General features: G+C 18.2%; 2 protein-coding genes across 6 annotated transcripts in view; one reads left to right on the forward strand and one right to left on the reverse strand.

The window, feature by feature from the left end:
• The window catches only part of LOC122510454, a 303,718-nt gene that overhangs the window by 223,443 nt on the left and 65,014 nt on the right, over positions 1-15,261 (forward strand). The window lies entirely within an intron of this gene.
• LOC122510456 (electron transfer flavoprotein beta subunit lysine methyltransferase-like) overlaps positions 1-15,261 on the reverse strand; it is a 101,932-nt gene that overhangs the window by 60,455 nt on the left and 26,216 nt on the right. For both annotated transcript variants that reach the window (XM_043625117.1, XM_043625116.1), the window contains exon 2: positions 6,558-7,053. In XM_043625117.1, coding sequence (XP_043481052.1) covers positions 6,558-7,041 — 484 coding nt within the window. In that variant the 5' untranslated portion in view covers positions 7,042-7,053. The remainder of the gene's footprint in view (positions 1-6,557; positions 7,054-15,261) is intronic.

Genomic DNA, 15,261 nt, shown 5'->3' on the forward strand with positions numbered 1-15,261 from the left:
TATTTGTGGAAAAATTCTTTTTTATTTCATTGAGTACAAGAAAGAAAGATTTTTCCTTGAACCTTGTGTAAAGAATCTTCAACGAGGAAATAAATAAATAAATTTTCAATAAATAAATAAATTTTTCTAATTTCTCTTTCGGGAATTAATTTTTCAAACTGTTGGCTCATTAAGAAAGAGAGAATTCGTTTTCACGTCAGAATTTTTAGACCATATTAAAATTCTCTTTAACCTTTAAATTACTTTTTTCAAGTTAATTTGTTCATTCAATATTTACAATAATCATAGTGAGGTCTTAATTGAATTATTAAATAAGAAAAAATATAAAAAAATTGAGTTTAAAAATACAATTGAAAGTTAATTTAAAATAGAATATTAATTATTTGGCTAATGAAAATTATTATTTTATTACATTGCTAATTATTTAGTATTAATTGCAATATAAAATACGATCGCAAAAATGCAATAAAGGTGAAATGTGAAAAATGTATAAAACACAAATTATGAAATAAAATGTAAAATAAAATATAGAAAACATTTGGAAATAAAATTTGAAAATTCAGTACGAATACCAAATGGAAAATGACACTAAAAGATTTTTAAATTTAATGCTCAATAAAAAATATCAAATAAAACAGAAAAATTGTATTTTATAAAATATTTTATGAAATAGAATGTACACTGTATAAAATGACATTTTTTACTTTACCTTATTTAACATTTATAACCATTGCTCGTGCAGAGAAAAATTATGATTGAATCGAATACTAAATTTTGTTCTGTAAACGAAATTTTTAGGTTTTTACAATAATTTACAACTTCATTTGAATAAAGAAAATTCCTGTGAATTTGAAAATTATAAAGAAAATAATAGAATAATAGATTATTTCTTACAATTTGATAGTTATGAAGAATTTTCTCAAATTATTGAAAATCAATTCATTTCTTTCGAAGAATAAATTTCAATAAAACTTTTGAAAATAATTAAATTTTTCGAGGAATTTAATAAAAATTTTATTAAAAATAATTGAATTCCTGTGAAGAATTTTATTATTTTTATGAAAATAATTGAATTATTGTTAAGAAGTTTATAAAAATTTGTAAATATTTGAATTTTTTTGAATCTTTTTTTATGAAAATTTAAAAGAATAATTCAATTATTTCTAATAGTTTAATTAAAATTCTATTAAAAATAATTGAACTCCTGTGAAGAATTCTTTTATTTATGAAAATAATTGAATTCTTACAACGAATTTCTGAAATGTTTTTAAATAATTGGATTTTTTAAATCATTTTATGAATATTTTGAAGAATAATTCAATTTTTTCAAATTAGGTTAAATAAAATTTTATTAAAAAAATAATTGAATTCCTTTGAATAATTTTATTGAATTTAAAAAAAATTTTAAATAATTGAATTTTTTGAATCATTTTATGAAAATTTAAAATAAATAATTCAATTGTTTCCAATAGTTTAATTAAAATTGCATTAAAAATAATTGAATTTCTGTAAAGAATTTTTTTATTTATGAAAATAATTGAATTCTTGCAACAAATTTTATTAAATTTAAAAAAAATTTTAAATAATATAATTTTTTTGAATCATTTTATGCAAATTTAAAATAAATAATTCAATTATGTCCAATAGTTTATTTAAAATTGAATTAAAAATTATTGAATTTCTATGAAAAATTTATTAAATTTCAAAAAATTTTCAAATAATTGAATTTTTTTGAATCATTTTATGCAAATTTAAAATAAATAATTCAATTATTTCCAATAGTTTAATTAAAATTGAATTGAAAATAATTGAATTCCTATGAAGAATTGATTATTTTTATGAAAATAATTGAATTATTATTGCAAAGAAATGTATAAAAAATTGTAAATATTAGAATTTTTTTTGAATCATTTTATGAAAATTTAAAAGAATAATTCAATTATTTCGAATTAGTTTAATTAAAATTGCATTAAAAATAATTGAATTCCTGTAAAGAATTTTTTTATTTATGAGATAATTGAATTCTTGCAACAAATTTTATTAAATTTAAAAAAAAATTTAAATAATATAATTTTTTTGAATCATTTTATGCAAATTTAAAATAAATAATTCAATTATTTCCAATAGTTTATTTAAAATTGAATTAAAAATAATTGAATTTCTATGAAAAATTTAATAAATTTCAAAAAAATATTCAAATAATTGAATTTTTTTGAATCATTTTATGAAAATTTAAAATAAATAATTCAATTATTTCCAATAGTTTAATTAAAATTGAATTAAAAATAATTGAATTCCTGTGAAGAATTTTTTTATTTATGAAAATAATGGAATTCTTACAACGAATTTCTAAAATTTTTTAAATAATTTGATTTTTTTGAATCATTTTATGAAATTTTAAAAAAATTTTAAATATAATTGAATTTTTCTGAATGATTTTATGAAAATTTAAAAGAATAACTCTATTATTTCGAATTAGTTTAATTAAAATTGTATTAAAAATAATTGAATAATTGAATAATCTTTCTTTGAAGAATTTCATTATTTATAATAATAATTTAATTCTTATAAACAAATATTATTAAAATTTTAGAAAATAATTATAATCTTTTATAAAAAATTTTATAAAATTTTTTGAAAATAAATGATTTCTATAAAAAAAACCTTTGGAAATAATTACATTTTTCGAGAAATTAATTTAAAATTGTCTATATTTAATGGTAATTGAAAATTATTTTAACGAAGTTTTTAACAAATCTTGATTCAAACATTTTTTTGTATAAAATAAAAGAAATTGAAAACTAATTATTTTCTTAATTAATTAAATTAATTAAGAAATTGAAATTAAAGATTTTTTGTTTAAATTTTAATTAAATATACATTAAATTTAAATATCAAATTGTATATTTTATTATTATTAATTATTAAATATTATGGTAATATTAATTGTACACAAAAATACTAATAATAATATTAATTATCACCACTAAAATGTATTATTTTCCCTACATTAATGAATATTAGATTTCCATATTTGTATAAATGATAGCAATAGTTTTCCAGATACGGGAAAATAAAATTTTTTTTTTTTTTTGTTTCAAATTGTTTGTTCAAAATGTTTTTTCAAGACGATTTCCTCTCTTTATTCTGAGCAAACGGCGGAAAGTGGCTCAACATTTCAGTATTTTAGGAAGTTTGAAATTGCATTTTACCCCTTAAAAACGTATATCTATGTATATAGACAACACTTTAAAGAGAAAGTCGACTATAAAAAGTTATTTCTTTTCTATGGCTCATTAAATTGTTGTTAATTACTTTTTAACAGTCTTTTCGAAAAAAAAAATGTTTACTTCCCATAAAGAAAAATGTCTAAAGCAATTCCCTTTTGGTTTAGAAAAATTTTTCAACGAAAACTGTTATACGATTTTTTCCAGTCTCACTGAGGGTTCCAACGAATATATCCTCTTTAAAAATTTATAATATTTCGCTGCGATCTTCTTTTTAAATACTCCATTTTTTTTAAATAGTGATTTAATGAATTAATAATTTTTTGAAATTTCAACTTTATTTATAACTTTCAAGTTTATAATTTAATAATTTTTTTAGTTTTACCATTGAATTCAAAAACATGGTTTTTAATTTTGTTTTTCGTATATTGAGAAATGTGTTTTTGGGAAAATATATTTGAAAAAATGATATATTTTTTAATTAACAAAAATGTTTGTTTAAAGTTTGTTTAATTTTTTTTATGTTTTAAAAATACCATTTTTATTTGTATTTATTTACTCTATTTTTTGTAATTTTAGTTTTCTAAATATGGAATTCAATTTTGTTTTTTGTAGAAAAATTGGAAATATTTTTCTTTTTAGGAAAATACAATAAATAAAGAAATAATAAATTTTTTTATTATAACTAAAATGTTTGTTTAAAGTTTGGTTAATTTTTTTTTTAGTTTAGAATTTTTAGAATACTATATTTCTTCTTCTCTCTATTATAAAAAAAAAATAATAAAATGAAATATACGACAAATGTATATTGATAGAAAATAAAAAAAGTGAATTAAAAAACATGTGCACCGAGACACACGAAAATTGTAATAAAAAGTAATAATTTCATCACGAAAAAGTATAGGAATAAAATGTTTTTTCATCAAATGTTTTAAATATTAAAATCAAGAAAATAGAAAATCATTTCAAAAAATTTATAGAATACAAATTCAGTTACTGTCAGACAAAAGGCCTTTAAACACATTCCCAAAACGAATTCAATTATTTAAAGAAAACTAAAAAATTAAAAAAGTTAAAAAAAAAAAAATTTTTAAATTGTATGCAAACATTTAATTATTTTCATAAATAATAAAAATTTCCCAGAAATTGAATTATTTACAATTTCTTTATAAAATTATTTAAAAAAAATTTAATGAACTTCGTCGCAAGAATTCAATTATTTCTAATACAAATTTAATTAATCTATTCGAAATAATTGAATTATTCTTTTAATTTTCATAAAATGATTCAAAAAAATTCAATTACTTTCATAAATAATAAAACTCATCGTAAACTTTCAATTAGTTCTAATACAATTTTAATGGAATTCCTCGAAAAATTTAATTATTCTTAAAAATTATAATAATTAAATTATTTTGAATAAATAAATATTAAAAAATTCAATTATTTTCAAAAATTTTAATGAAATTCTTCGTAACAATCAATTTTTTTCAAAATAATTTTAATAAAATTCTTCATAGAAATTAAATTAATTTCAACAAATTTTGTGAAAATTCAATTATTTTCAATGTCTACTATTTTAATAAAATTTCATAAAAGAATTTAAATATTTAAAAATATAAAAATAAATTTTAATAAAATTCGTCTCAAAAATTTGTTGTTAAAAATTCATTATGAGAATTCAATTTTAAGAAACATTTAATTATTGAATAAATTATTTATTTTTGTATTTAAATAATTGAATTTTTGGAGAATTTTCTAATAAAAATTTATTTAAAAATAATTTCATATAAAGATTAAGATTTAACTTTGGACAAGTTATTAATTATTGCAATTTTTAGAAATAATTGAATTTTGTAAAGGTTTCAAATTAAATTCTTTGGAAATCTTAATTTTTCATACTTATAACCAACAATTCTATAATTTAAATTCTTGCGAAAAATTCAACGAAAGAATTGAATTATTTAAAAATGTGTTGATATAAATTTTTTTTAGAATTCAATTTTAAGAAAAGTTCAATATTATTCAATTTATTTTTCTATTTAGATAATTGAATTCTCGTAGAATTTTCTGATAAAAATTGATTTAAATAAAAATATACAAAAAAAAAAACAATTTATTGAATAATTACATATGTTTCTTAAAATTGAATTCTTTTAAAGAATTGTATCAATCAATTTTCAAATAATTTGAATTCTTTTGCAAAATTTTATTAAAATAGATATTAAAAATAATTAAATTAGGGAAAATTTTTGAAAATAATTGAAATTTTGTCAAGAAATTTATTAAATTTTTTGAAAATAATTCAATTTTAGAGAAGAATTTTATTATTTATAAAGATAATATGATAATTTACGCAAAGAATTGCATTAAAAATTTTGAATGCAATAATTTTATTCTTTAAAGAAATTTAATTAAAAATTTATTAAAAATAATAATTAAATTCTAATAAATAAATTGTAGCAGAGGTTATTAAAATAATTAAATTTCTTTGATAAATTTTAATAAAATTTTTAAGAATAATTACATTTTTCGAGGAATTCGATTAAAATTGTATTAAAAATAATTGAAATTCTGCAATTAGCTTTATTATTTATTAAAATAATTGAATTCCTAATATAAGAATTTTATTATTGGCCAAAAAAAATAAATACCTGTAAAAATTGTATTATTTATGAAAATAATTGAATATTGCGAAGAAATTTATAAAACAAAATTTGTAAATAATGAATTTCCTGTAAAATTTTTATTATTTTTTGAAAATAATTAAAAGTTTGTGATGTAGAATTTTATTAATTTTCTTTAAATAATTGAATTCTTTTGAAAAATTTTACTAGAATAGTATAGATATACCTATTAAAAATCATTGAATTGAGGAAAAATTTTGAAAATAATTAAAATTTTTCCAAGAATTTTATTAAAATTTTTGAAAATAATTGATATTTTGGAGAAGAATTTAATTAATTTTAAAGATAATTGAAATTTTGACGAGAATTTTTAAAAGATTTTGAACATAATTGAATTTTTGCGAAGAATTTTATTACTTTTGAAAATAATTGAATTCCTTTAATCATTTGTAATTTCTCTAAAATTATCCAAATTATATCGTATAATTTACGTACTTTACGGACCTTTTTCAATCAAATTACGGACTTTACGGACCTTTTTTAAAGAAAAACGGACTTTTACGGGATTTACGGACTTAGCTCGAGCCCTGATATATTGTACGGCTGAGAAATGTTGTCAAGTGTGAAATATATTTTTGAGAATATCTAGTTTTATTCGGTTTGATTATTATTATTATTTTTTTTTCTTTCGTAAATCACTTACCTGGATCGATGTCGTTTGCAAGAACTTGTCTCGCTCCGACAAGTTTTGCGGCAATAGCGGAAGCTCCACATCCACTGCCAAGATCTAGAACGCGCGAATTCTTGTTGAATTTGTTGGACAAAAGTTTTATTCCCATGTCTAAAATGAATCTCGTTAAAACTTGTCCTCCCGGCCAATATATGGACCAAAATGGATCTTGAAAGAATGTTTTTTCCACGGCTCCATTTGCATTAGTTGATTGGATCGTTTCTGCGCTTGCATGGTACAGGGGACAGTTCGGTGTCAACAGGTGCAGTTTTAATTCAGGTGTCAAATGGGTTTGCGAGATTTCCGTGTTTTTCAAAATGACTTTTTCTATTTCGACTCTCATCCCTTTCTCTTCTTTAATGAATTCATCGCGAGCAGTTAATCCATTTCCACTCCAACATCTACTACTTCTTTGAATATTTAAAATTCTCACTCTCAAATATCGATGCAGAGCCATTTTCTTCTATGTCTGTAATTAAATAATATGTTGTTTTTTCTTTACAAATTTATTATTATTTTTTTTTTTTAGTTCAAATCAAATATTTTTATTTATACTTTTACAGGATTCGCACTCGATAATAATTAATTTTAAAAAAGTAGCTTTAAGCTTCATTTTAAATAAATTATTCAAAATAATTGAATTATTCTATTAAGTTTTCATAAAATGATTCAAAAAAATTCAATTATTTAAAAAAAAATTTTAAATTTAATAAAATTCGTCAAAAAAAAGATTATTCAATTATTCAATTATTTTTAAAACAATTTTAATTAAACTAATTCGAAATAATTGAATTATTCTTTTAAATTTTCATAAAATGATTCAAAAAAATTCAATTATTTAAAAAAAAATTTTTAATTTAATGAAATTCGTCAAAAAAAGATTATTCAATTATTCAATTATTTTTAATACAATTTTAATTAAAATAATTCGAAATAATTGAATTATTCTTTTAAATTTTCATAAAATGATTCAAAAAAAATTTTAATATCTACAAATTTTTAAAAATTTCTTTGCAATAATTCAATTTTCAAAAATAAAAAAATTCTTCACAGGAATTCAATTATTTTCAATACAATTTTAATTAATTTATTCAAAATAATTGAATTATTCTTTTAAATTTTCATAAAATGATTCAAAAAAATCCAATTATTTAAAAAAAATTTTTAATTTAATGAAATTCATCAAAAAAAGATTATTCAATTATTCAATTATTTTTAATACAATTTTAATTAAACTAATTCGAAATAATTGAATTATTCTTTTAAATTTTCATAAAATGATTCAAAAAAAATTTTAATATCTACAAATTTTAAAAAAATTCTACGCAATAATTCAATTATTTGCATAAAAATAATAAAATTCTTCACAGAAATTCAATTATTTTTCATACAATTTTAAATTAATTTCTCGAAAAATGTAATTATTTTTAAGAGTTTTTTTTCAAATTCTTCGAAATAAATCAATTACATTCAAAAATTTTAATAAAATTCTTTGAAAGGAATTATTTTCCCATTCAATATTTTTTATTTTCCTGACTTTTTTCTAATTTTCATCAAGAATATTTACTTCTTTCTTATCCTGATAATAAATTGAAACATTGCAACGAATTTTATTAATCATGAAAGATTTTAAATATTTATACAAATAATTTAATTCCTGCGTAGAATTTTATAAAAAATTTTAAAGAATTCATTTCTTTCGACTAATTTTATGCAAATTCTAATTTAAATATAATTGAATTCCTCAGAAATTTTTATAATTCATGAAAAGAATTGAATTCCTACGAAGATTTTTACAACAAATTTTTTTCATAATTGAATTCAGTTTGGAAATTCTATGAAAATAGTAGATATTGAAAATCATTGAAATGCGAAAAGTTTTTAAAAATAATTGAATTTTGCAAAGAATTTAATTTAAATTTTTGAAAATAATTGAATATCTGTGTGGCATTTTATTATTTATGAAAATAATTGAATTCTTCTGAACGATTTTATTATAATTTTTTAAAATAATTGAATTTCCAAGAAGAAATTTATACTTTTAAAAATAATCGAATTCTTGTGATGAATATTGTTATTTATGAAAATAATTGAATTTTGCAAAGAATTTTATTAAAATGCCTCAAAATAATTGAATTTTCGGGAATAATCAAAGAATTTTGTCAAAATTTTTTTAAATAATAGAATTTTTAAAAGAATTTTATTCAAATTTTTGGAAATAATTGAATTTCTCAGAACTATTTTTTTTTCAATTCTCTGAATATATTTGAATTCTTTCGAGAAATTTCATTAAAAAATTAAAAATAATTGAATTGGTACGAAGAAATTTATAAAAAAAAAGTGTCAAGTAATTTAATTCCTGTAAAAATTTAATTAAAATTTTGTTTAAATAATTGAATTCTTTTGGAAAATGTTATTAAAATAGTAGATTTTAAAAGTAATTGAAATAATTTATAAGTAATAATTTTATGATAGTTGTTCAAAAATTAATTTATTTAAAAAGAAATTATTGTCAGAAATGGAAAAAATTGAAGGTTTTGTTGTACAATTTTGTATTTTTGTGAAATTTTATTAAAATAGTAGAATATTGAAAATCATTAAATTAAGAAAAAATTTTGAAAATAATTGCAATTTTGTTATGAATTTTATTAAAATTTTTAAAAATAATTGAATTTTATTACTATTCAAAATAATTGAATTCTTACGATGAATACAATTATTTATGCAAAATAATTGAATTTTGCAATGAATTTTATTAAAATTCCTGAAAATAATTGAAATGTTGACGATAATTTTTTTTTAGATTTTTTTAAAATAATTGAATTTCTACAAAGAATTTTATTAATTGTAAAAATAATTGAATTTTTGGTGATGAATATTGTTATTTATGAAAATAATTGAATTTTGCAAAGAATTTTATTAAAATGCCTCAAAGTAATTGAATTTACGGGAATAATTTTTTTATTTATCGATATAATTGAAATTTTTCGAAGAATTATTTATGTAAATAAACAATTTTGAATTCTTGGGATGAATTTTATTAAAATCTAAAAGAATAATTGAATTATTTCAAAAAAATTCAATTAATTAAAATTGTATTTAAAATAATTTATTTCTTTCGAACAATTTTATTAAAATATTTGAAAATAATTGAATTCATGTGAAAAACTTTAATATTTATGAAAATAATTGAATTATTGCGAAAAATTTTATTAAAATGTTTTAAAAGAATTGAATTTTGGCGAAATTTTTTTCAATTTTTTGAACATATTTGAATTTCGGCAAAAAAAATTGTATTACTCTTGAAGATAATTAAATTTAATTAATAATTATAATACCAAATACGTTTTAATTTTTAAATATTAATATGAATTTATAATATTATTTTTATTTTCCACCGACATATTTAAAAGTATTTTTAATAATCTTTAATTAATAGAAATTATCGACTTTATTATTTTTAATAAAATTTTTTTCCATAGTAATATGAATAATTAATTTAAAAAATAAATTTTATCATAAATAATTAAGAGGAAAAATTAATTATCATGAAATTCATGTCTGACCACAAACGACTATTACCACTGGAATGGAAAATGTGTTTAAAGGCCTTTTGTCTGACAGTAACTGAATTTCTTCACTAAAATGAAAATAAACAATTTTTGACTATCACTAAAATTACAATAAAAAATTATTTCTGACATTCTGACCAATTATTATAAAAAAATTATTTCTGATTCTCATTTACTATATTGAAAACAGAATTACAGAGATTAAAAAAATTTCTCAAGTTTTACTACTGACGCTGTGATTTTATATATTGTGTTAAAAATTAAAGAGAAAAATTTGTAGGAAAAAATTTCCTATCTATGCTTTTTTATTTTATAAATTTTTGAAATTTTTTTACATTTTCTCGTTTATTAATATTTAAAACAGCAAATGTAGTCTTTGAATAAAAAATATAATTTTTCTCCTCCAAATGTATAATAAAATAAAATAATGTCGATAATAATAATAATAATAATAATAATAATTTATTGTCAATAAAATAAATGCGGGCTAATGAGTATAAAATAGAGAATATACAGAGAAGATAAACATTTGAAAGATAAATAACAAAATTAATTGTTTAATTGTTCATATATTATCGTTCTCGCTATATTTTTCTATTAACCTTTTTGACGTGCAACGCTGTCAACTGAAAAGTTAAAATAAAATAAAATGAAATAAAATACAAAAAAAAAAAGTAACAAAAGCTCATGAGAATGAATAACCTGCGTGGAGATAGTAGAAATTTAAAAAGAGAAATGATAAACTGTTGAGTTATACATGTAACAATAAATACGGAAGCATTTTTCAAAGCATGTAAACAATTTCCCCAGGATAAAATATCGATAATGTGCCCTCCTCCCCCCCCCCTCCACCCCCTCTTTGTTCGTGAATAAATGTTGCCTCACTTTTTTTTGCCACAATTTTTTTTCTCCATCAACGAGAATTTTATTTATCCATACGAAGCACAACGTACGGATGCATATGCAATTATTCCTCTGGGATATATTTTCACTAATGTATGTTTCGTGTAAAATTTATTTTATTTGATTTTTTATTTATTTATTTATTTATTTATATTCGTAGCGCAAAGTATGGATAAACGTAATTGCATTATTTTTAGGGATTAGCGCACTGTAATAAGAAATTATTTAAACTTGCAAAGTAAAAATTATCTGCAATATGCATATTGCTTGAAATTATAAAAATATATAAATTTCTATATTCTTAACAAACGATTCTTTTTAATTATAAAAAAAAAAAAAAAAAAAAAAAAATTATTTCATAAAAATTTAACAAATATATTCTTCTTTCTGTCTGTTCTAAATTTGATAAAATATACACTGTCGATTAAAATTGAGAGACCACCCATTTTCAGGTAAATGAAAAATATTTTAAAACATAAAATTTATGGAAACTAAAATTTGTCCTTTTTATTTTTCGAAAGTTGATAAAATTTACTACCTTTTTTTTTAATTAAACTAGCAATTTTAAAAAAAGAATTTAAAAATTTTCTAATTTAAATTTTTATTGAAAACACTCAAAAAAAAATTCAATTTTGGAGAAATTACAAATAATTGCAGAAATTCAATTATTATATTTTCAAAAAAAAAAAATTCTTGTTATAAAATTCAACAATGTTCAAAATTTGAAAAAAATTCTCGTAAAAATACCAATTCTCTTTATAAATAATAACAAAACTCTTCTCCAAAGTTCAATTACTTTTTATAAATATCAAAAAAAATTCTTGTCCTAATTTCAATTATTTTCAAAAAAAAATGCATTTTTCTAATTTTAATGATTTTCAATACCTACTATTTTAATAAAATTTCCCAAAACGAATTCAATTATTTAAAAAATTTTTTAATAAAATTATATGCAAACATTTAATTATTTTCATAAATAGTAAAAATTCCATGGGAATTCAATTATTTTCATAAATAATAAAATTTTTTAAAGGAATTCAATTATTATTTTCATAAAAAATAATTTAAAATTCTAGAAAATAATAATAATTGAATTAAAATGATAAAAAATAATTTTGATGGAGTTACAGTAACAATATTCTTTATAATATAAAATAATGATTTTATTTTTATTATGTTCAAAAATTTTTAAAAATGCCACGTCAAAATTCCACTTATCTGCAAAAATAATAAAATTCTTCTCTAAAATTCAATTATTTCAAAAATTTTTTTTCAATTCGATCATTTTTAATATCATCTATTTTCTAATAAATTTTTTCAACAGATTTCAATTATTGAAAGGAAGTTTTGATGAAATTTAAAGCAAACATTAAATTATTTTCATAAATAATAAAATTTTTTACCAAGATTCAATTATTTTCATGAATAACAAAATTTTTTACCGACATTAAATTATTTTCATGAATAATAAAACTCATCATTGAATTTCAATTATTTTTAATGCAATTTTAATCGAATTGCTCGAAAAATGTAATTATTCTTCAAAATTCTATTAAAATTAGTCGCAAAAATTCAATTATTTATAAATTTATTGATAAAATTTCTTTATGAGGATTCTTTTTTGAAAAACATTCATTTATTCAATAAATAATTTATTTTTGTACTTAAATAATTGAATTCTCTTAGAATTTTCTAATAATAATTGATTTAAAGATGAATTTCAGTTAAAATTTTACATAATAATTGAATATTAAAAGCATTGTAGCATGAATCTTAAAAAAATAATTGAATTTTAAATATTTTTGAAAATAATTACATTTTTCGAAGAATTTACTTAAAATTGTTTTAAAAATAATTGAAATCCTGTGAAAAATTTTATTATTTAGGAAAATAATTGAATTCTTGTAAAGAATATTTATTACAAAAAACATTTTATTATTTAAGAAAATAATTGAATTCTTGCGAAAAATTTTATTAGAATTTTTTAAAATAATTGAATTTACAAGAAAAAATGTATTACTTTTAAAAATAATTGAATTCTTGTGATGAATATTGTTGTTTATGAAAATAATTGAATTTTGCAAAGAATTTTATTAAGATGCCTCAAAATAATTGAATTTTCGGGAATAATTTTGTTATTTATCTTTAATAATTGAATTCTTTCCAAGAATTATTTATGTAAATAATTGAATTCTTAAAAAGCATTTTATTAAAATCTAAAAAAATAATTAAAGTATTTCCAAAAAAATTAAAATATTTGAAAATAATTGAATTCCTGTGGAAAATTCTAATATTTTTGTAAATAATTGAATTCTTTTAAAGAATTTAAAAAAAAATATTTTCTTAAATAATTGATTTTTTCGAACAATTTGAAATTAAATTTTGATGAATAATTACATTTCTCGAGTAATTCCTGTAAAATTGTATTAAAAATAATTAAAATCCTGCGATGTTTTTTTATTATTTATAAAAGTAATTGAATAGTTACTAAGAATTTTATAAAAATTTGCAAAAGTAATTGAATTTACAAGAAAAAATGTATTATTTTAAAAAATAATTGAATTCTTGTGATGAATATTGTTATTTATGAAAATAATTGAATTTTGCAAAGAATTTTAATAAAATACCTCAAAATAATTCAATTTTTGAGAATAATTTTGTTATTTATGGACATTATTGAATTGAATTGAATTCCTGTGAGAAATTCTAATATTTTTGTAAATAATTCAATTCTTTGAAAGAATTTAAAAAAAAAACACATTTTTAAATAATTGAATTCTTTCGACTAATTTCAACAAAATTTTCAGGAATAATTACATTTTTTGAGCAATTCCTTTAAAATTGTATTAAAAATAATTGAAATTCAATGATGAGTTTTATTATTCATAAAAATAATTGAATTCTTGTAAAGAATTTTTATTACATTTTTTTAAAAATAATTGAAGTGAAGAATTTTATTAGCTATTTATGAAAATAGTTGAATTCTTGCAACGAAATTTTTATTAAATTTTTTTTTTTAAATAATTGAAATTCCGTAAAGAATTGTATTATTTATGAAAATAATTGAATTCTTGCAATGCATTTTATTACGCAGATTTCAAAAAATATTTTAATTTCAGCGAAGAATTTTATTATTTATGAAATGTAATTGCCTTTTTGCAAAAAATTTTTAAAAATAATTACATTTTTCCTATTTAAAATCGTATTAAAAATAATTAAAATCGAATGAATTTATTACTTATGAAAATAATTGAATTCTTAGAACGAATTTTATTACACATTTTTTTAAATAATTGAATTCGTGTGAAAAATTTTATTACTTGTAAAAATAATTGAATTCTTGGGAAGGATTTTATTTCAAAAATTTTTTTTTTTAAACTTTTCTGAAAATTTAAATTATTACAAAACATGAAGATATCGATCACTCCGAGTCTTCGGACTCGGAGTGATCGATATTTTCATGTTTTGTAATTAATATTCTTATAAGTTATTGAATTTGAAATTTTTTGAAAATCTTAACTCCTATGGAATAATAATAATTAAATATTTATTTAAAAAAGAATTTATTGGTGTTTTGGAATAATTTTACAATTAAAAAAATTCGTTATTATTAATATATTTTTTTTAGTATCTAATAATTTTTAGAGTTCGAATCAGAATATTCTTTTGAATTAGGGAAAAATTGAAAATTTTGTCCCGGAAATCAGGGAAAAGTCAATTTTTTTTTTATTTTTTGCAATAGATAAATTAAAAAATTTATCATATTGTCAAATGAAAATTTGTAAGGGAATTTTTTTTCCTTTTTTCCGTATTTTAATTTTTATCATCTTGCTCTTAGTTTTCCAATTTTCATCTACTTTTATAACAGAAAGTTTTTCTCCTTAGATACCTATTGTCTTCTTTTTTTGTTCTTCTTCTTCTTCTTTTTTTTTTCTTTTTTTTTTTTAATAGAAAAAAATCAAGGAACACTTGTTTCCTGTTTTACTAGCACAACTTCTTAACCCCTCGCATTATTCTTGCACTCTTTTCACGGCTATTATGGGCTTCATTCTTCTTTGTTAATCTCTTATTATCTGCCACAGTGCTTTTTTCCACTTTTTCTAATTTCTTAAGTAATACTATATTACACTGAGTGTACTTCATGTTTCCCTCTTCCTTCAGCAATATCTCTCTTCTAAAATTACACCTCCACTTTAATGGAT

Source organism: Leptopilina heterotoma, unplaced genomic scaffold (assembly GCF_015476425.1).
Source record: "Leptopilina heterotoma isolate Lh14 unplaced genomic scaffold, ASM1547642v1 Lhet_68, whole genome shotgun sequence".
In the NCBI taxonomy this organism is placed as follows: Eukaryota; Metazoa; Arthropoda; class Insecta; order Hymenoptera; family Figitidae; genus Leptopilina; species Leptopilina heterotoma.